The 20,611-nt window shown below is 38.3% G+C and overlaps 1 protein-coding gene across 8 annotated transcripts in view; it reads right to left on the reverse strand.

The window, feature by feature from the left end:
* Positions 1–20,611, reverse strand: part of LOC129734919 (arrestin domain-containing protein 3-like) — a 34,318-nt gene that overhangs the window by 12,827 nt on the left and 880 nt on the right. For 2 of the 8 annotated variants that reach the window (XR_008730457.1, XM_055700335.1), the window contains exons 2-7: positions 16,943–17,024; positions 13,441–13,588; positions 12,108–12,210; positions 11,348–11,604; positions 10,782–10,944; positions 9,833–9,984 (exon numbers count right to left, since the gene is read on the reverse strand). Coding sequence is in view for 7 of the 8 variants with exons in the window: in XM_055700335.1 (XP_055556310.1) it covers positions 9,833–9,984; positions 10,782–10,944; positions 11,348–11,604; positions 12,108–12,210; positions 13,441–13,588; positions 16,943–17,024 (905 nt within the window). In the remaining variant the exon portion in view is untranslated. Of the gene's footprint in view, positions 1–4,166; positions 8,141–9,450; positions 9,536–9,832; positions 9,985–10,781; positions 10,945–11,347; positions 12,211–13,440; positions 13,589–14,971; positions 15,132–16,942; positions 17,025–19,395; positions 19,491–20,611 lie in introns of those variants that run through there. The other 6 variants (XM_055700336.1, XM_055700332.1, XM_055700333.1 and 3 more) reach the window with 6 other exon arrangements.

Raw genomic sequence — 20,611 nt, forward strand, 5'->3', positions numbered from 1 at the left:
CCTTGTCATAGGGGATCAGATTAGACAAGCAGGACTTGCATTTCATAAGCCCATGCTGACTGGGCCTGATCACCTGGTTGTCCTGTACGTGCCATGTGATGGCAAGTCAAGATCTGTTCCATAGCCTTCCCCAGCACACTTTAATATGTTACGGTGACCTGTTTTCTGAACTTGGCAATGCTAAACAGTAAAAATGGACTGGTTAACCCCACAGACTTGAACTGATTTATAACTGGCCCCAAAATTAGGGCATAAATAATAAAAAAATAATTTATTAATCAGAAATCATTACCCAATAAATGGTCTATATATTCTACAGAGCTGAATGAACCATGGAAAAATGTATGATATTGTTTGTTAACTGATGTACAAGCATGACAAATTTGCCTTGAATATTAATATGACCATCTCTAGTGCGAAGTTTAATTTGGATTCTAGGCAGTTTGATGGCACTAAAGCACTGTTTATATTTAAATAATTGCATGAATTTTCAGATAAAAATAAAAGCATTTGAATTTTTAGTGATTTTCCCTCCTCCTATTGTTGCAGATTGTCTTAAAGTTTTATTGAATCTTTCTATATTTTGTGTTTATTTGTGAAACAACTATAGGAACATCTTGATTTTAAGAAGCCAGCCTCTACATTAGTATTATGTTAACACTTATTAACCAATGATGTATGGGTTGTTGTGCGACTTGTCATTCGAGTCTGTATTACTTGAAGCCCTTATTCTCTAGACCATAACCAGAGCACCTGGTTTCTATTCTGTATAGGATGAGTTATTGGACAACTTGGCAAGGCAGATATCTAGCTGTCTAACTTGGCAACAAAACTTACTTTTCAGATGTCCCAAAGTGAACTACCTTCATTATGATACTAAAGAACACACTCACAGGTCAAGAAGACCCTTGCCCAGGTGAAGACCCTTCCCCTGCGCAAGCATAGTAACAGAAGAGGATGACACAGCAGTAATTTACTAACCAATCATTGTAACTTGTTGTGTATAAACGTAACAGTGAAATCTGCATAGTTGTGCTTGATTTGTGGAGATGCCACTGAGCACCCAGCACTGCGATAAAGAAGTGCCTGCTTATCTACTTTGTGTAGATGGGTTTTTTGCTCCCCAGCTAACACTATGTTTCCTGATAGCGTTCAGTTGAAAACAAGCATCATATCCCTTTTGAGAAAGATTGAATGACATCCCACTCATAAAATCATTTTAGACGTAATGTAACATTTATTAAATCAATGTACAGCTAACAGGTTCTGACTTCCCCTATTCCCAACATTTGTTGAAGAGTGGGCAAGTCAAAACCATACATTAGACTAGCTTGATGCAAAGGAACAAGAAAGGAACCATAACTCCCTCCATTGTCCTTAGTGAGAACCTATACAGGGATTTCATGGGAGACCTCAATGCTGTCATACATGGTGATTCACTATCACAGATTTTTGTTTTTCTTGTATAAGGGATCCGACTCTACTGCTGAACACACAGAGACTTAATGCTTAATACCCAGTTTTGCACTTGAATATTAGTTCCTGGATGTGGGTTTGGGGTTTGTTTTTTGTGATTGTATAGTCCTACCCCCTACCCTCTCATCTTCACTGTTAGTCACAAAGTTACTGTCCTTCATCCAAATACGGCATTTATAGCAAGATGCCTGAAAAATCCTCAAAATACAACATCCTTCTAAATTCTGAATTTTTCCTGTTACGAACTGGATTAAAGGTACACTGTTCAACTTGTATGTCACAGCATCACCTGGCCTCTACTCAGAAGCTACCACTAGATCAGGAGACATGGAGATGCAGCTCTATAAATAGCAGGCTGTAGCTGACAGGGAGTGAATGATAACTTAGAGAACAAATAGATTACTTTTTTCTTATTTCAAGGATATCATCTGGAGGGCAGGTGAAACATGCCTAATAACATGCCTTTGTATGTTGCTTTCACTAGGAAAATAATATATCCTAATTAACTGCCATGCAAGTACGAGTCCTTGGCACCTTCTAAAGTTCTGAGAATCTATGAAAAAGATTCTGCTCAGAAATCCATGGAATGTGGAAAGCCTGTGACTGGACTCTGAGTCAGGCTGGACTCTCCAACCAAATCAATATTCCTAGGAGCAGCTGTCCTCTTTTAACACCAGCCTACTGCATTCAAGTTTCCCTGGAGAAAGTCCATTACCGGAAAAAGGCCCAAATTATTTGTTCTGAAGACTTTTTTGATTCTGAACCTGAACTTTTATGAGTTTTGCTGTGCTGTGAAAAACTAAGGTAGCTGTAGTTTATGGTGATTTACTAGTTAATTTTTCTAAAACATGAAAGGCTTAAATTGAAAAAGGGATGAACAAGTACTATTTTAGCTAGATAATTGCAAAAAAAGAAAAAAGTTGATCAATTTTGCAACATTAATATCAGATACTGGATTTTATAACTCATCACCCTTTTGTATATTTTTATGGATAGCTGATGCAGAAGAGCCATTAGTTTTATTATATAATCATAAAACAGTCTAAATATCATCTAGTTCCAACCCCCTGCCATGGGCAGGGACACCTTCCACTAGACCAGGTTGCTCAAAGCCACATGCAACTTGGCCTTGAACACTTCCAGGGATGGGGCTTGTTTTATATCCTGATGTAGCACAGGTTTATATGCATGCACACATATTTTAATATTCACAAATACAAAACATTTGCTTTGCTTTTTTTTTTTAAATACAACACACCCACCCACCCCAGATCTCAAAGAATAATCCTGGTAATTTCCAACTTTTTATTAATGCTAACAATAAACCTAAAGGTAAAAAAAATAATCATAAGCAGTGGTTCTGGTCTAAGAATGCAATAATGCAATTTCAAGAAAACGTTGCACAAAAATGCTCCAAGTGCATGTCCCTTAAATGACACTGATGATAGAATTTAAATTCTACCACTAACACCTAGCATTAGAAACTTTAGTTATTAAAAAGGGTTGTGCTGTTATTAAAAAAAAATATTCTAATAATTGTCATTCAGCTATAAAGGAGTTCTAAGTATATGAACATAATGAGAGACCTTATTTTTTATAGTTCCCATTAGTTTCAACCAGGACTCGGGTACAAATTAACAGTGTTATTAATGGGCAAATACACCAAAAGATATTTCTGGATTGTCCGTAGTTGGCAGTTACAAAATTCAAAACGAAATCAAAATGCTTTTATTTCACACAAGAATTCACACATTCAGGAAGTCTGTTTGCATTATACAAAGAGTTAGATCAAATGTTTGGGTTGTTTATGGTAGTAATATATACCATAAAACCTACTGTAACAGTACCATGAGAATTTAGTGGTCTTCAGTACCTTTAACACCAACAGATATGAACAACATATGTTGGACTCCCGAGTCTCTGGCTGCTAGCCTAGTGAACATTGTCTTAGGTCAAATGACATTTTGATACCAAACAATTAGGATAGTCCATTCTATCAGAAGTTCAGCTGTGTGCAGTATGCAGAAACAAGATGCTATGGCAGTGCTTCATTTCTGGAATGTTGAGGAGCTGTATTAATATCTTGCAAAGCTCTACTTACCAAAATACAAATAGCAGAGAGTGATTTTCAACGTCTGGTAACATTAGAGTTCCAAGGAAACAGCAAGATGCACCTTATTGACCCCAGTTCAACAAACCAACCTTCAGATCCTAACTGCAAACCACTGTTTATCTGGCTTTTACAGTAATACCCCTTCCCCCGTTTCCTCCCACCCCTACGAAAACGTGCAATCCCTGCCCCCACCAGATGTACTGGAAAATACTAGACAACTTGAACAGAGGTCACCAGTTACAGTGATTTTTAAAGTGTCCTGGAAAGACATTCATATCCTTCAAGTTATTGATATTTTCTAAGTTTAAGAGATTATACTGTAGCTTCCCATCTGGAACCTAGCCCCAAGAAATCATAAATATAAACAAGAAAAAGGAACTGAAGGTGCTGAAACTTAGCTCTTGTGCTAATCAGTGGTGTAGCTCCAGAAAGTTTTTTTCACCCCTATGTAGTTGATACATAGGCATATGTACTTCTATAGTAATTTGATGCTTATGGCTATTATTTTATACAAAGACACATATTAAATGTTTAAGTCACAAACAATCTTATGGCTTACAGTTAAAACATTTAAAAGTACTTTTAAAAAAGTTTATTTTCCACAAGGAAGAACAATAGGAAAACTTACATTCTTTTCCAGTTTTCTTAAAGCAGTCTGTAAGAACATACTCAGCACCAAAAAAAAAAAACCCAACCACCACCAAAACCCCCAAGCAAAACAAAACAGCCATAGAATATAATCTAGAAAGCAAACATTTAATATTGCACTTCATTTCTCTAATGCTTGGGTTTTGCTTTTTTTCCTAATTCAGATCAAGATTCTATATAAAAAATTGGGCTACAACTATGAACCTGTAATGCTTTTGAAAAACTAACAAAAAATTTTAAATGGGAAGTCTTTATTTGATAAGGTTTTATATAGTTTTTCACTCTGATCACAGCCTGCGATGCAACGTCAATTACTACAACTTTGTTTAATTCTGCTTCACATACAGTTTTCCATTATACTGGGACAAGTACTTTAATGCTATGTATATCAGCAATTGTTCCCTTGACTGTTAAAACAACAGAGTTAAATCATCAAATGCCCTTTTATGGCAACAATCTTATCAAATTTTAAAATTTTGTATGGTTAGAGAGGGCAGAAGGAAGGGACATTCACAAAATTGGCCAGCATAAGACATCACCCAATTTCCAGTTTTTGGTTATCAAAGCCCAAACCTTTGAACTGAACCACTTAAAACATGACTCTCATTTCACCCTGTCATCATTTTTGAAACATGAAACATCTTTCATGTTCTCATAAAGGCCACTTATGGAAAAGCCTATTTTGTTATATTTATGAAGCCTTAAAAATAAGGCAGAACTTTGTAAGAACGAGCACATGCAGAACCACCAGCTTAACTTCCCCCCCTCCCTTCTGAGCTGTTTTATTGCACAAGCATATACACAATAGATTAAGTAGTCAACATCAGACATGTCTCTTTTACAATAGTTATGTGTTTGTGGTTTTTGTTTTCTGAAAGGAAAATTTACATTTACAAATCTCTAGCATAAAAGCACTGGCCCGATCTAATGGCTCCATCATTCTTTTCTTCTTTAGGGTACACTCACGGGGCGAGTGCTTTTCCTATATTATTTCTCACTTCCTAGATGAATGTATGTTTAAAGTTTTTGGGTTTTTTGTTTGTTTTAAAGCTCTCAGGAGTAGTCCAGGAGACAATCAGAGCAATTGTCAGCAAACACTGATACTCTGACCCAGTTTTATTATAGTTTTAGTCTTACTATTTTTTTTTTTTACACTCTGCTACTGACCTCCAAACCAAGAGGGGGGATGTCCCCAATTGGGGGATGTCCCAGAAGACTGGAAGAAAGCTAATGTCACCCCCATTTACAAGAAGGGCTTAAAGGAGGATCCAGGAAATTATAGGCCCATCAGTCTTACTTCTGTCCTTGGGAAAGTTATGGAACAAATCCTCCTGGGGGCTATCACAAGTCAAATGAAGCATGTGATTGGGAAAAGCCAGCATGGATTCACCAAGGGCAAATCATGCTTAGCAAACCTGATTGCTTACTATGACAAAGTAAGCTGCTCAGTTGATGTGGGGTGAGTGGTGGACACTGTCTAAATTGATTTATCCAAGGCTTTCAATAATTTCCCACAGCCTCCTCCTAGAGAAACTGATGCGTTGCAGTCTAGACAAATAGTCTGTGCAGCAGGTGGGGAACTAGTGACAGGCTGCACCCAGAGAGTGGTGGTAAATAACTCCTTTTCAACCTGTCACAAGTGGGGTCCCCCAGGGATTGATACTTATGTTTAATATCTTCATAAGCAATCCGGATGATGGGATCAAGCATACCCTTATGAAGTTTTCCCCACTCAGTTTGGTATCATTGGCAGGGGACACTTCAGAAGAGAGAGCCACTCTGGAGAAAGACCTGGATAGGCTGGAAGAATAGGCTAACAAGAACCTTATGAAATTCAACAAAGACAAGTGTAAGGTCTTGCATCTGGGAAAACATAATCCAGGAACACATCACAGGCTGGGATCTACCTATGGAAAGGGACCTAGGGGTCCTGATGGACAACAAGCTCAATATGAGTGCTGCTGCAGCAAAGAAAGGCAAGAGGATGCTGAGTTGCATCAACAAGGGCATCACCAGCAGAGATAAAGTCATCATTATCCCACTCCACTCAACACTTGTCAGGCCACACCTGAGATACTGTGTTGTTTTGGTCCCCACTATAAAAAAAAAAAAAAAAAAAAGATGTTTTGGAGAGGGGTCAGAGGGGCCACAAAGATGATCAAAGGACTGGGAGGCCTACGATATGAGGAAGGCAAGAGAACTGAGTTTGTTCAGCCTTGAGAAGAGAAGACTTAGGGGAGACCTTATCACCATGTTTCAGTATTTAAAGGGTGGCTACAAAGAAGATTGAGACTCCCTTTTTACAAGGGGTCACATGGGAAAAAAAAAAGGTAATGGGTACAAGCTACTCATGGGGAGATTCCAATTGGACACAAGAGGAATATTTTTTTCACGAGAACAATCAGACATTGGAATAATGTCCCCTGGGAAGTAGTGGTTTTCATAACACTGGACACTTAAGGTTCAGCTGGACAGGGGGACAGGTGCCGGGCCATCTTGTCTAGACTGTGCTTTTGCTAAGAAAGGTTGGAGCAAATGATCCTAGAGGTCCCTTTCCAACCTGGTATTCTATGATAGAGTATCATAAACACTGAAGACAATACAAAGTGCACAAACTGAACTGTTGCTTAGTTGTCATAGATCAAACTTTTCTTGCAGTCTGAAATATACTTTCTACTGGAGACTCATTTTATATAGAATTTTTGGTGATTAGGTAACTACATGTTATTTATATAAAAACAAACCCAAACAAACCAACCTTCTCCTTCCCATCCCTACTAGTTAAGATATCTGTCTATGAATCCTGGACAGCATATGACTATCCCCTTTTAAAGTTCTTTTCACACTTTGCTGGTGTCTGCTGGTGCTGCTTTTACTTTGTATGTTTTGTGCATGTCCCTATTCAAAATCCCCCTCAAAGAACAAATCCAAAAGAAAATAACTCAACAGTGCAACACAACAAAACAAATATCATTCTAACAGTTTGGCAAGTGATGAGTTCACCTGAGATTAAGTGATCTTTAGACAGTCTGTAACAAAATGTTGCTTTGCAATAATAGCAGAAAGGCAACAAATTCTTAAAAGATTTAAGAAAGTATACAATCTTGACAAAGTCTCTTATTAGTTTCCTTCTGTTATCTCTTCCCCTACCCCTACATATCTGTTGCTTGTCTACTACAGTTGGCTGCAAAACATACAACAAGAAGGATTGGCTTGAAGGCATATCTGTAAATAAATCCACAATAGGATCCAGGCTGAAGAGGTGATGCATGATCAGTCTACTAGGACAATTCTGAGCATGTGCATATGCAGGTAAAGTCCAGGCTACATGAAATTTTAAAAACATCAGTGCATTTGTCAGTCTCCATTGCTTTTTTTTTTGTCAAAGCTTTCTTTTTTTCCTTGTTACACAGATCGCAAACAATTAAGGAGGGGGTAACAACAGTCCATCATAAATGAGAAAAAGCTGTAGTGACACTGAACTGCATAACATAAGCAATAAGCATGTGCAAATTTTCAAATCATAAGTAGCAGCCATTCCTGTCTTACAACATGGTTTCAGTGTTTTGAAATATGTGACTGTATGCTAGTAAGGCTGCTCCTAGTATGTGCCACTACTTAAGGGAGGGGGCCTCAGATTTTCAAGCACGTGGAGCAGTCCTATGACATGCTGTAGGTGTCAAAGCATGATCACAAGCATTGTTTGTTTTGTTTTTTCATTTATTTACCATACAGGCAAGAGCAATACCACTTCTTTTAAAAGCAAGCCTCCACTATGACACCTTTATCTTCAACACAGCAGGTGTGATTCAAAACCCAAGTCAAGTCAGCTTTTTATGGATTCCTTCAATGAGAGGGGCAAGATGGTCTCTCATCTGTGGGCTGATCTGGGTTTGGATCAATCTAACAAAGAACAAACAAAACCAAAAGACACCCCAAACCAAACAAATCGACAACCACCCAGTACATTTTAAAGTCAACTTCTAGAAATAAAAATAAAATTTTATAATTTTAAAACAATGATATATGGCATTCCCAGTCCAAAGGTTATTGAAATAATTGAAAAATCTTCTAGTCAAACAAGACTTTGGATAAAAGTTAATAGAAATATTAATATTAGATACAGTGGAAGAATTTAAAACTACAAGTTGATGATAATTTAAGGGTAAGCATGGTAACTAATATAAAACTTCAGAATTTTCTGCTTTACTAGCACAGAAGTCTTTTGAATTATATATACAAAAAGATGACTACATATTACTAGAAACATAATTTAAGAAAGTTAATTGATTTGAAAGAAGCAGATAAGTTTTTCTTGAAGAGGCAGATAGTTATCAATACAAAAAATGATTTACTTTGAAATTAAAAAGTAGTTAATACTCAAATATCCCGAGTTGTTTCAAAGAGTTCATGTGTTCTAAACCTTACCTCTTCTTCCTTTCTATAGGAGAAAGGAGGGGTAAAGCCTGCTAGCTTAGGTCTCAACAACTGGATGGTAAGAATAATTTAAGTGTACAGTGCACCTTTTAGACGACATTAAATCAGTTAATTTCATATAACCTTGTTTGTCTGGTTTTTTTTTTAAAAAAAAAAAAAGTCTTCTTTCTAAATCTCAAAGTACCTAAAATGAAAAGGACTCGGGAGCTGTGCTCTAGAGTTAAGCTGTAGCAGAGTCCTCAGGAAAGCATCCAGCACAGAAAACACACCCTTCTGCCTGCTCATTAGCACAGTAGCGTTTCAAGGAGGGGGGAGGGAAGGAAGAAGAATAATCATGCTACATAATGCTATTTTCTTGAAGTGAGTGAATTCAGACAAAATTTGGCCAGGGGATATTTTTCTTTTGTCCTATATCACTGCTTTTTCTTGAAAAACATAAACATGAGAAGCTTTGAAATTTGCATCTCGTTCATGATTATTCAATGGCTGCATTTTTAGTTCTGTAAAGGCCAAAAGTGTTGATGAAAACTTAAGTCAGAAATGAATACCAGTATGTTACTACTTCTGAAAGCCCTAAATCCACAGAATTTAAACACACATGCAGGCAAAACAGTTTAGTGGTTACTATAAAATGTTAGGAAGCAGTAGAGGTGAAAGAGTTGAAGCCTTATTTATTTTTAATACACAAGTTTAAAAAGTTACTAAAATGGTAAACATCCCTTTGAAAATTTCCAGAAATTATTAGACTAGGGAAGAATGCTGCCAAGGAAAATTACCTTCCAAGTCTGCAGCTCCAGGAAATGGCACGATAGAGAAGCCAAGGCACTTCACAGAGCACCTTTTAAGTTTAAGGTTGTAGAGCTCATGTTAAAAATAAAATAAAAATAGAAAAGGGTAACCCATGTTGTAAAACAGGCAAGGAAAACTCTTGATGCAATTCATCTGCATCTTAGAAACAAAAATCCTCCCCAAAACCAAACTTACTCTGTGTTCATCATTTTAACAGTTTCTTGTAATTTTAGGAAGGAGAAACAGCTTCCTAAACTTATTCCTCAAGACAAAGAAAAAAAAAAACCAAAAAAAAAACCCACACACACACACACCCCCCAAGACCCAGAAACAATAGATGAGCCATCATATTCTGACAGATATACTTACTTCTGAATATAAAGGTGGAGGAAGAAAACGGAACTCCTGGATGTATGCAAATAACTGTCCTTGAAGTGCTCTCTCAAAATCAAAAGCAGCTATAGGTGCGTGGCTGGACTGTCCGTTTTCCTCTGTGACCACTTCTGCATAGCTTGGAGGTGCTAAAGGGAGAAGGTAGATGCAGCTCAAACAACAAATTCTTATGCATGTCAAAATATATAACATGATTAATATTAAACGTTAATCACTAAGATTCACCAGCATGTAGGTGATTTCTTAAAAAAATTGTTAAAGAGAGGGGGACTAGACCATTTTATTCTACTATTAAGCTTACATTCAAAACCAGACTGACCACTGTTTATTGTGGCTTAATAATCCCCTTAATTTAAAGCATAAAGAGAATTTCTGTAGAAGTACAAATGACAGAACATTGTAGTCCTCTGCACTCCAGAAGTCTCCAGATCTGGGATTTGCACTTAAAAAACCCAGAATATTAGATATGTGAAAACAGTAGGAAAGAAATACATAATTCTCTTTGGTCATAAGAGGTTTCCCATGGAAAAGAATTTTATATTTTCACAAAGCCTTGGCTACTAAGGCTGGTGAGAGACCCCAGAAACTGTTATCGTGGCTTGTAATGCCTTATAACCAAGGATGCGATTGGGACACTGGAGGTGGAAGTAATGAAGTTGTGCAAAGATACAATTGCCTCCTGTGCTTTCATTTCTGCCACCTTCCAAAGCAGATGGATTTCACTAGAGAGAAAAAGGCAGGGAAGGAAGAAACTCTGTTCTTCTACATAGGACAAACAGGTGGCAAGAAAACAAATCACAACACATTTCCTGTGGGCTTTATTATGAAAGCATGCAATTTGATTCTGTTGGCAAGACCACAATGAATAAAGCAGACAAAAATCAAAACAGTAGCAAATTGATTGGGATGTGCATTGTCAAGTTACCTTCTGGTCTTTCAGGCAGTGTCAGACCAAGCCAATTCATGTTCATGCTACCCTGGCTGCTCACACTTGATGTTCTGCTACCAAATGGATGCAGAGGAATGGTACCAATGACCAGTGGCAAGTTAAGGAATAAATCCATGGCTCCTGGAATATCAACATATACCTGAAGAAATATGAGTGTATGATTAAGATATGAAGTGTTGATAAAACCCCACAAATATTAGTCTAGAGTTGTCTTTCTATGGAAGTTTCCATGAGGAGTTTGTTTCTAATAGTCTCTTTTAGGGCCCATGCCCCTATGGAGACACGAGTTCTTCAAGTTAAGAGTCTTAACATAAGCCCTCACATGGAAATGCAGCCTATTCATTAAAACTTGCTTAGTTGACACACAACTGTTTTGAGAACTTATAAGATTTAAACTAAATTTACTTACCAAATCTCCTGTCAGGACACCAATACCAGAACACGTACTTCTTTCATAACTAAATTATCACAAAACACTGTGCTAGGAATTTGTTTGGAATGTTGGAAGCTACTCAGAGAGAGAAACAGACCACCCAACATACCATCAGTGAATACTCCACACGGATTATACTACAGTCAAGGATTGAAGGGGAAACGGGTGGAATTTTCAACTGTTTGCCATTCCAGGTTTCTGTTTTGCCAGATGACAAGGATTCCCCACAGAGGTTGGCAATAAGCTGTTTGACTTCCTTCATTTTCCCTCTGGCATAGAATGCTTGTGTTTGGTAAATGGTTGCCTTTGGCACCACCATACGGGAAGAGCAATTCTCAATTTCAGCAAATATCTCAATTGATTCACCTGAAACAAAAAAAAAAAAGACAACCCAAAACAACACAACCCAGAATTTCAAGTTCTCTTTACATTTACAAGGCAGCTTAAGCAAACTGTCACATTCTGTATACTGTTGTAACGCACCAGATGCTGCTATCACTGCTCTACCTGGAAAGACATCCACTGATGCTGATAGAAGCAAGATGAGCTGTTCTAAAGCTGAAAAAAACCCCACCACCACAACAAAAAAACACCAAAAACCCAGAGAAGCTACAAGCAAACAAAAAACCCAAAAAACAGTGCACACAAAAAACCCCAACCAAAACATACCAGTCTAATGGATAAGGTCCTTTAACAATCTAGATATAAGTAGCGCTATCTTAGTTAGCAAAGTATACAGAGAAGATTGCTAAATGCAGACTGAGGTAGAAAAATATCCTTAATGCTTTATTTATATAAAAAACAGTAAGCACAAACCCTAGCTTTAGAAGGGAATTAAAAACATATACTCTAATTACTTTATTACATACCTGGGGTATAGCCCTTTCTTTCAATTTTGGCACTTAAGGATACTGGGCCTGAGGTACAAAGCCAACAACATAGAGTCTTTTCTTTTGTACCTGCTTGGGGTGACTGCAAGAAGAGGAAATATTGTCCATTAAATTAGGTACTCCATGAATCTCTTCAGGTATTTAAATCAACACAGGAAAACAATTTTCATAATGTGCTTATTATTACATATTTTGATAAACAAAGCTACTTTCATAGGAAAAGTCTCAAGTAATTTAAACAGCATTATACAGATACAGTAATGGAATTAGGATGAACATGTATTAATACTGCTTTTTCTGCCTCTATACTACAGCCATATTTAAAACAAAAGTTTTTAATACTAAAAATAAATACTGTATAGCATAACACAAAAGGTTTCATTCATAACCTACACATCCCAACATACTATTGCAGAGCTTTTAATTTAACTAACAGTAAATTAGAATATCTTAGTGATGCCCATTAAGCTGTATTTCAGAAGCAAAATAATTAAGCTACAATACTGTAATTTTGACTCCTGCTATTTTCTCAGTTTCTGAATGATCCTGTTTCATCTATAGTTAAAACAAACAATTTATTTTACGCATCAGGATTCAGGGCTTGATCCAAAGCCCATTGAAGTCAAATGACAGACCTTTGATTTTAATTGAGTTTCTGCAAGGTCCCTTTGCAAGCCTGTTTTTTCACCCATACACACAAACTCATTTCAATCAACTTCTAATCCCCCCCAGATTATAATTTGAGGAAGGGATGAAATAAAGGATTTTTGGGCCAGATGAAATAAAGTCCTCATTAAAAGCAGTTGAGATATTGAAGTTGCTTTAATAAAATGAAATTTCAGGAAAGGATTATACAGAATTGTGATAATTTCTCCCCATCAGTAGAAAACTATCCATATGGAAATTATCAGTTATGCACTGCAGTCCATTTTTTTACTTTGCATTTTTAAATTAGCAGTCCCTCACTAAAACATTAAGAATTGCACTGCTCCTTCCATAGATTAGTCTATTTATAATTGAAGAGGAACAGTTCACCAAGTTTTCTTCCTTAATTAGATTCTACAATTTAGTAGTATCTATTTAGATTGAGGAATGCATTTTGTACCATGGAAATCAAGCAACTCCAAGTACAGGATAACTTAACTGCTAGTATTTTGAAGGCTAACAAGTTGCTAAACTGATATAATACTTAAAAGAAGAGCTGTAGTTAAACTAGCAAATAAATATTAGGTAAAATTACATGTTGATGTTGTTTCAGTTATTATACTTCATTATTTTTATGCCAGAAAGAGTTCTTACTGTCAGTTCTTACCAGTAATGAAGGAGTGTTGATATCTATATGTTCAAAGACTGTAAATTCCTTCTTTAGTTTTACTGGTAGAAGCCAAGGCCTACGCAATTCAGCTTTCACCCAATAGCGCACACTGCCATGTCTGCCTTCGAATGAGGTAGCAAGTGGTCTGTGCAAGACAAAGGTCAGAGTTGAGTAAAATTTTTCTCTTTCCAATAATGATACAGTTGATGTAGAACTGTATTTTAGTGCATCATAATAAATATAACTTATTTGCAAAGTTTCCATATCTCAGAAAAATGTAAGATTAAAGTTGGGAGAAAATATCATCTCCAATTCATCCAACAGTAGCTTTGTAGAAACTTTAAGACTCAATTAAAGAATTGTGCTAGAAAATGCCAGAAGAGTACACATTTCCTATAGCCTTAAGAGGCCATTTTCAAGTGTAGAATAAAGCATGCCTTTTAAGGTCAAATTAAGGCCATCAAGTAAAATTAGCATTAGTATCATCCAATTCTTGTTTTGGACATTGTATTCTGTAAGTAATTGTGTATTATTTAATTGGCTGGTATCTCAGTGGCTTATTTTAGTTATAACTGAGTGCTTTTATAGTTTGTGTAGTTTGTTTTGCCTTAAGTATGGTAGTTAAATACCTCAATTTAGAGTTCTGAATAGAGAGAGGCTATTTTGAGCATCTTCTCATTTTCCTTTACCCTGATGAGGCCATTTAATGTATTTATATATACATATAAAAATTATAAATACTATTCTTCTCTGAATGCTGAAAGACAAAGGAAGTCCTGGGGGGTGGGGGTGGTGTAGAAGAATGTGGAAAGGGACTTCAAACCTTTCAGAATTACCCTTTTTTTCCCCCTCCTCTCTTCCCCCCCCCCATCATCATAACATGAGGCATAACATGAGGGGTGTAAAATTTTTATATTCCAGTCATGTCCAGTTCACTATAACTTATCTTTTCCTAAGATTTTTTTGCCTTAAAACTCAAAGGAAGAGTTTTTATATTGCACTATCTTTGAAATGCATCATAATAAGAGATAAGTTATGGGCAAAGCTTCTCTCCCTAACTCCTATAGGGAATAATACTAGCTGTGCTAGTACTTTACTAGAATGATTCTTTCTGCTACAGGTTTAGCATCTCTATTTGCAGATCTGAAGTGTTTACTTCCCCCCCTTAATAACACAAATGAAAGGATTTTCTAATTGGTCTTAAATGCCTCATCCTGCCCCAGTATCCTTTAAGGCAAAATCAGTAAGGCCAATCAGGGTCTTGTTTTTTTCACTACTGCTTTGTATTTGGTTGTACTGGGTCTGGCTGGGATGCAGTTAACTTTCCTCATAACAGCCCATATAGTGCTGTGCTTTGCATTTGTGGCTAGAACAGTGTTGTTCACACACTAGTGTTTTGGCTGCTACTGAACAGTGCTTGCATATCATCAAGGCTGTCTCTCTAACATCCCATTCCCAAAGGCCAATAGGCTGGGTGTGGGAAAGAGGTTGGGAGGGGACATAGCCAGGACAGCTGACCCAAACTTACCAAGGGGACATTCCATGCCATATGACACCATGCTCCGCAATAAAAGCTGAAGGGGGTGAGGGGCTGACACAGACATTCATGGTTATGATGTTTGTCTTCTCAAGCAACCACTACACATACAGAGGCCCGGCTTCCTAGGAAGTGGCTGGACATCTGCCTGCTGATGGGAAGTAGTGAATGAATTTTTATTTTTGCTTTGCTTCTGTGTATGACTTCTGTTTTTCTTAGCTGCCTTTATCTCAACCCACAAGTTTATCCATCTTATTTTCTCTCCCTGTCCTGTTTATGAGGGGGAATGAGAGAACAACTGTGTGGAGGGCTGGCAGCCAGCCAAGGTCAACCCACCACATTGGTTTTGTTTTAAATAAATGTTAGAAATATTCTATGGATATATAATGGCAAGAAACAGTAAGGAGGAAGTGTCAAACTAGGGTTCTTCAGGCCTTTTATTACCAGCCTTCATTTTTTCAGTATTATCAAAGATAGCTTCATAGTTATTCCTTCAAGTCACTTGACAAGAACTTTAGCATTTCAATCAATGCTTTTGCTATTTTACTGGTTATCTATTTAATATCAAACATAATATTCCACATTCACATATACTGTTTTGTTCTTTCACATTTGAACATCCCTTCCAACTCAAGGGAATATTAGCATGATCCTTATCACTTCTTATAGATCAGAGGTCCTCAAACTTTTTAAACAGGGGGCCGGTGTGCGGATGAAGTGGCAGGCAGTCATCTGCGGCTGCTTGGTTTCCCTCCCCAACCCCCGGCAGGGGGTGGAGTTCTATAAATACCGGGGGCCAGATTGAGGACCCTGAGGGGCCATATCCAGCCCGTGGGCCGTAGTTTGAAGACCCCTGTTATAGATTATATTTTCATCTGAACCTTAAATTGACTTCTTAAAGTCTCCATATATATGGGTCTTCTTCAGTGTTCCAATATAATCTACTGTAAAGCCCTGTGGTATTTCCTGAAACTGATCCATAAAAGCATTTATCATCTACAGGTTCTGCTAAAGCCAGCCCCTCTAATAAGCAGATTGTTTATTAGCTGTAGTATTAGGTACTAGTCTAATATTCTGTCAACTTTTTTTAACCTTTGTGACTTCAGCACTTGGCTTTTACAGTAGAAGGCTCCTTCCTGCCTCCCTTTCATCTATTTCCAGATTCTCTCTGTTCTTTTGTATTTAATTTTCCTGCAACTTGTGTTTTAGCTAATTTCCACATTGGTAACTCCTCTATGTGTAAATCTTCCCTTCACTAGGTATATGTTGGACACCTCAAACTTTTTTTGTGCGTTTGTGTGTGAATTTATCTTAAGACTTCTGCTATCACTCTTGCTTCACCTTTGCTTTCTGAGACAAGTGGGATTAGGTATGGGAATGTTTCTTGCTTCATCCACCCATCCATTTCCTTATTTCCACCCTGGCTTTTTGCATAAAGGTCACCCTGAGTACATACATCCCATTTAAACTAGAAAAACTAAAACCTCTTCTTTTGTTCAAATGCGATGCTTGTGTTTTGTTCAAACAGATACTTGCCATATTTGTTTCAGAGTGAGCCTAAACAGTTAAGCTGTTATCACTAGTTCTGACAGCCTGCATGGCTCCAGTAAAAATCTTGTTTCATTTAGAAGATACCTCGGCCACTCTGCAGGACTCAACACATATTCGCCTCCCTTCTCCTGTGAAGGGGTAAAATACTACAAGACATAACGAGTCAATAGACCTCAGTCAAAAGAGAGAGGAACCAACTGGGCAACAATGAGCTCCTGTTTGGTGAAAAACTCTTAACCAGTTTAATCTCATTAAATTGAGGAGCTTGCTTTTATGCCCTCTATTGCATGTCTGAGCACAACTCCTACTGCCATTGAAAATGTTTCCCCTCCATCCACAAGAACTTTTCTGAAGCAGGTATGTATTTTAGCCTTCTCTCACACAAGCTGTGTACTGCATGTAAGTACTTACATCTGTGGAAGCTCAAAGCTGAATGCATATTCATGCCTTCCTGAATGAATGGTGTTAAAGCCTTCTTCAGAATTGTCATCATCTAGGAGATAAAAACCCAATATGCTATTCTACCTGTGAACATTTTATACAGCACAATAGATTATATAGGTTTCTTTTCCAGAATAAGAGGGGGTTATAAGTTCTTTACAATACTAAGAACACAGCATCCCAAAAACCAAGTCTCTCCAGTCCATTTGCATTAACTGCTAGATGTATGGCTGCAGAATTTTTAAGGTTAGGCAAGATTCCCAGATTCACCTTATATAAAAGCTAAATTGTTTTAATTTATGATCTTGATTTAGAGTACTGACATAGTTGTAACTGCTGCCATTTCTAGGTCTGCCTGAGAGATCTGTAATGGAAACTGTTTTCCAATAGGATTTCTAGTTAAAACTTAAAATGAAAGAGAACTTTATAATACTAAGATAACTTAATACTATTAATTCAGCTTCCTTCTATCTCCTGCCTAGCAAGTGTCCAAACAAATTCAGGGCACAAAAGGTGGCAAAGCTGTCCAATTAATGTTGTTTAGAGTTAACGTATAAAAAAATCCAAAGTTTGCGATTCAAGCAAAATCGAGCTAAAGACCCAAACATTTCCTAAATTTCAACAAAAAAAGCTGGCCTTGGTTTATAGTCACAATTCCTTGTATTGCTTTAAATGCTCAAAAAAATTGTTGTTTGTGCCAATGTAATTACTATGAAACCAGAAAAATGTCAATTCCATCAAATAGAAAGTTATTTAGAGAAAATAATTGAGCATCTCATGTACAAAAGCATTGGAGTAATAAAAACACACATAGTGGAATTATGCAAAAGACACTACCTATTGTTAATAGTCTGAAACATCATGAAGGAATGTTTGTACATTTTAAGGTATTTTTTTTTTTAGTTCCCATTGTCCTACAAAAACGCTGATGCTTTAATTTCTTTGGTGCACCAGAAATGCCGAAACAAACCTATGCAAAAATATAAGAACACTAGAATGCTATTTACACAAATGCATCCTCAGTACAATGTCATGAAATAAGAATCTTCAATACACTGAAAGAGCAAAACAATGTGTATAATGCTTGTTTTGTTAAAAAACACTTGGAGGTTTTTTAGTCTTTTTTTTTTAATTTAAATTATAATCTTTCTTGCACATAAGTTTTTTTTCATCCCTTCTTCACTTCCTTCCTGCCAGATCAGCAGTCCCATTGAGCCTGAGCAGCAGAACCGTGGTAAACAAGTACAGAGCTGTCAATCACAGACTAGACTGGAGCAGGAGAGGACTGGCCTAAAGCCTGAGCAGATCCCCTGCCAGCCACTCATATACATGTAGTATACATTACACCCCACCACATTTGCTCAGCAACTCTGCTCACAGCCTAGCCTGACTACCGCAGAGCTAAGGAGAGGGAGGAGCACTATCCATGCCTCACCATCTGGTTTCCTCATACCACAGGGCCATGGCTGCTGGCTTGCCCCAGCCTGCCCTGCGCCATGTGCAAGGCGACACCCCAGTCCTGCACTTCTCTTAGGAACATGTGCTGACCGTTACTGGAAGGCGATTATAGACGGTGCTGGCCAGGGGCTCGGGAGGGGAAAGACAACCAAGCGAGGGATGTGAGAGGCTGCAGGGCCACGTGTCCCAACAGCCACCCTTTGCTGGCCCAGTGGATGTGTGCGGCAGGAGCTTGAATGTTTCTGTCTGTCCTCAGAGATGGACTTTCCCAAGAAAGGCAGTGTGCCCTCTGAGCGGTCAAGGCCAACGTTGCCAGGCAGGCCCGGTTCCCAACAAGAAGTAACAAGGGTGACAGCACTCCCCCTTAGCAGTGCAGCGCCCCCAGCGTCCTACCAAGGCTGCGATCGGATCCATAACCGGGGGGAAAGGCAGGCAGCAAGGGAGAAAGCAGCAACTGCTGAATTGAAACTACCTTGCTGGGAAACCGGGGGGCGGGTTAACTTATATTCACCCCCACCGCGCATACTCTGCTAACTCCTCAGGCAAGAGGGGCCCGTAGCGCCCCCAACCCTGCACAGAGCAGACCAGAGTCCGTTCGCCCCGCCCCCAGCACACACCAGAGCACGGACAAGAGAACCTACTGCCTCAGCCTCGCTCTTCCCCCACGTCCCAGCCCCTATAATCAGCGGCTGGCATCGCTTTAGCAACACGCTAACAAACCCCAGCAGGCCAATGACAAGGCGGGGACAGAGAGTGGCCTGTCCGGACTATACTAGGGTACAAGGTGTTGAGTTAAACTCCACTCAATGGCGGCGAGCATTCCCAGTCCTGTCCCTGCAGCCGAGGGGCAGCTGTGTGCCAGGACAACTGTAAGTTTTTGTGCCACACATGCAGCTTCTGGTGTCGGAACATGTCAGATATGTCCCTTCCCCTGGTTCCCTTTCCAGCCAAAACCAAGCACTTACTATCGGGGTCAGCATTTGTATCGACAGTCCACATGGAAAGTCATCACCGCTGCTTAAGCATACATCCTGCTATGAACGACTTATGCATGTTTGCACGTTTCTGTCATCTGCAAACCAGGGACGAACAAACTTTCATATGAGAGAATTATTTATAAGGTGGTAGTATAAAGAACACTTGAGCTACAAAACCACTTCATGAGTGACCCGTGCTTGCTTGCATCATGATAACATAATTAAAATCAATAGCAACTCCACTCTGCTACAGTATTTACTTCAGAAGTGCTAAATAAAAGGCTCAATGCAATCTAGTTGAGCTTCTTTAAAAATTGCGTTTTACTGCTGAGGATCTCTGCAGTAAACATGCTGCATATTAAAAACAAACAAACAAAACACCCAAAACCACAAACCAACCAACCCAATATAACACATCAAAACACCCGACCCAAAGTATGTAATCAGTTTTAACATTTTCTTGTGCTAGGAATTAAGTCATTGCCACCACCTGACTTGTGCAACCAATCTGGTGAGAGGAGTACTCCCTCCCTTCTTCCCAGGACGCGTCCCAAACAGGATTGAACCGCTTCTAACAAAGGGTGGAAACTTCAGAAAAAAAGCTCAGAGTCCCTTATACTTTCACAACGTAATTATGCGAACAATAGATTATCAAACTTAAGATCCACAATCCTGTTCACAATGCAATACTCCATTTCCATACTCCAAATAAAGGAATTTGTAAGGCACTTTCCGTTTCTATAAGGACTTAGCAGACCAGGTTTTCATTGAATGCAGGTTCCAGAACTCCCCAGCGCAGAAGCGATGCTCGGATCGTAGAACCATGACCTCCTATTTGGCCTTTCAGACAGATTTTTACATTTGAGTCCCCCATAGAGGGGTTGAATAAAAGAAATGAAAGTAATTTACAAGTATACTAGTTTAGAACAAAGGAAGAGATGGAAAATTACAGGTGGGGTGACGATAGCGCGTCAAAGCCACAGGGAATCTTTTATATGCCAACAATGAATCAACCTTAAAAATCATCACATATCAGCCTGAAAGTTAGACCGGTATCTATTACGTATCAAGAAGTCTAATATTATGTTTTAATTACATTTATGATTCGATAGGATACTACCAAAAAAAAGTAATTTACTGCATATCTGGCTTTGATTTAACGGTTATTTTCCCCAGAGAAACAAATCCTGCTAATGTTACTAAG

Source organism: Falco cherrug (genome assembly GCF_023634085.1).
Source record: "Falco cherrug isolate bFalChe1 chromosome W unlocalized genomic scaffold, bFalChe1.pri SUPER_W_unloc_1, whole genome shotgun sequence".
Lineage (NCBI taxonomy): Eukaryota > Metazoa > Chordata > Aves > Falconiformes > Falconidae > Falco > Falco cherrug.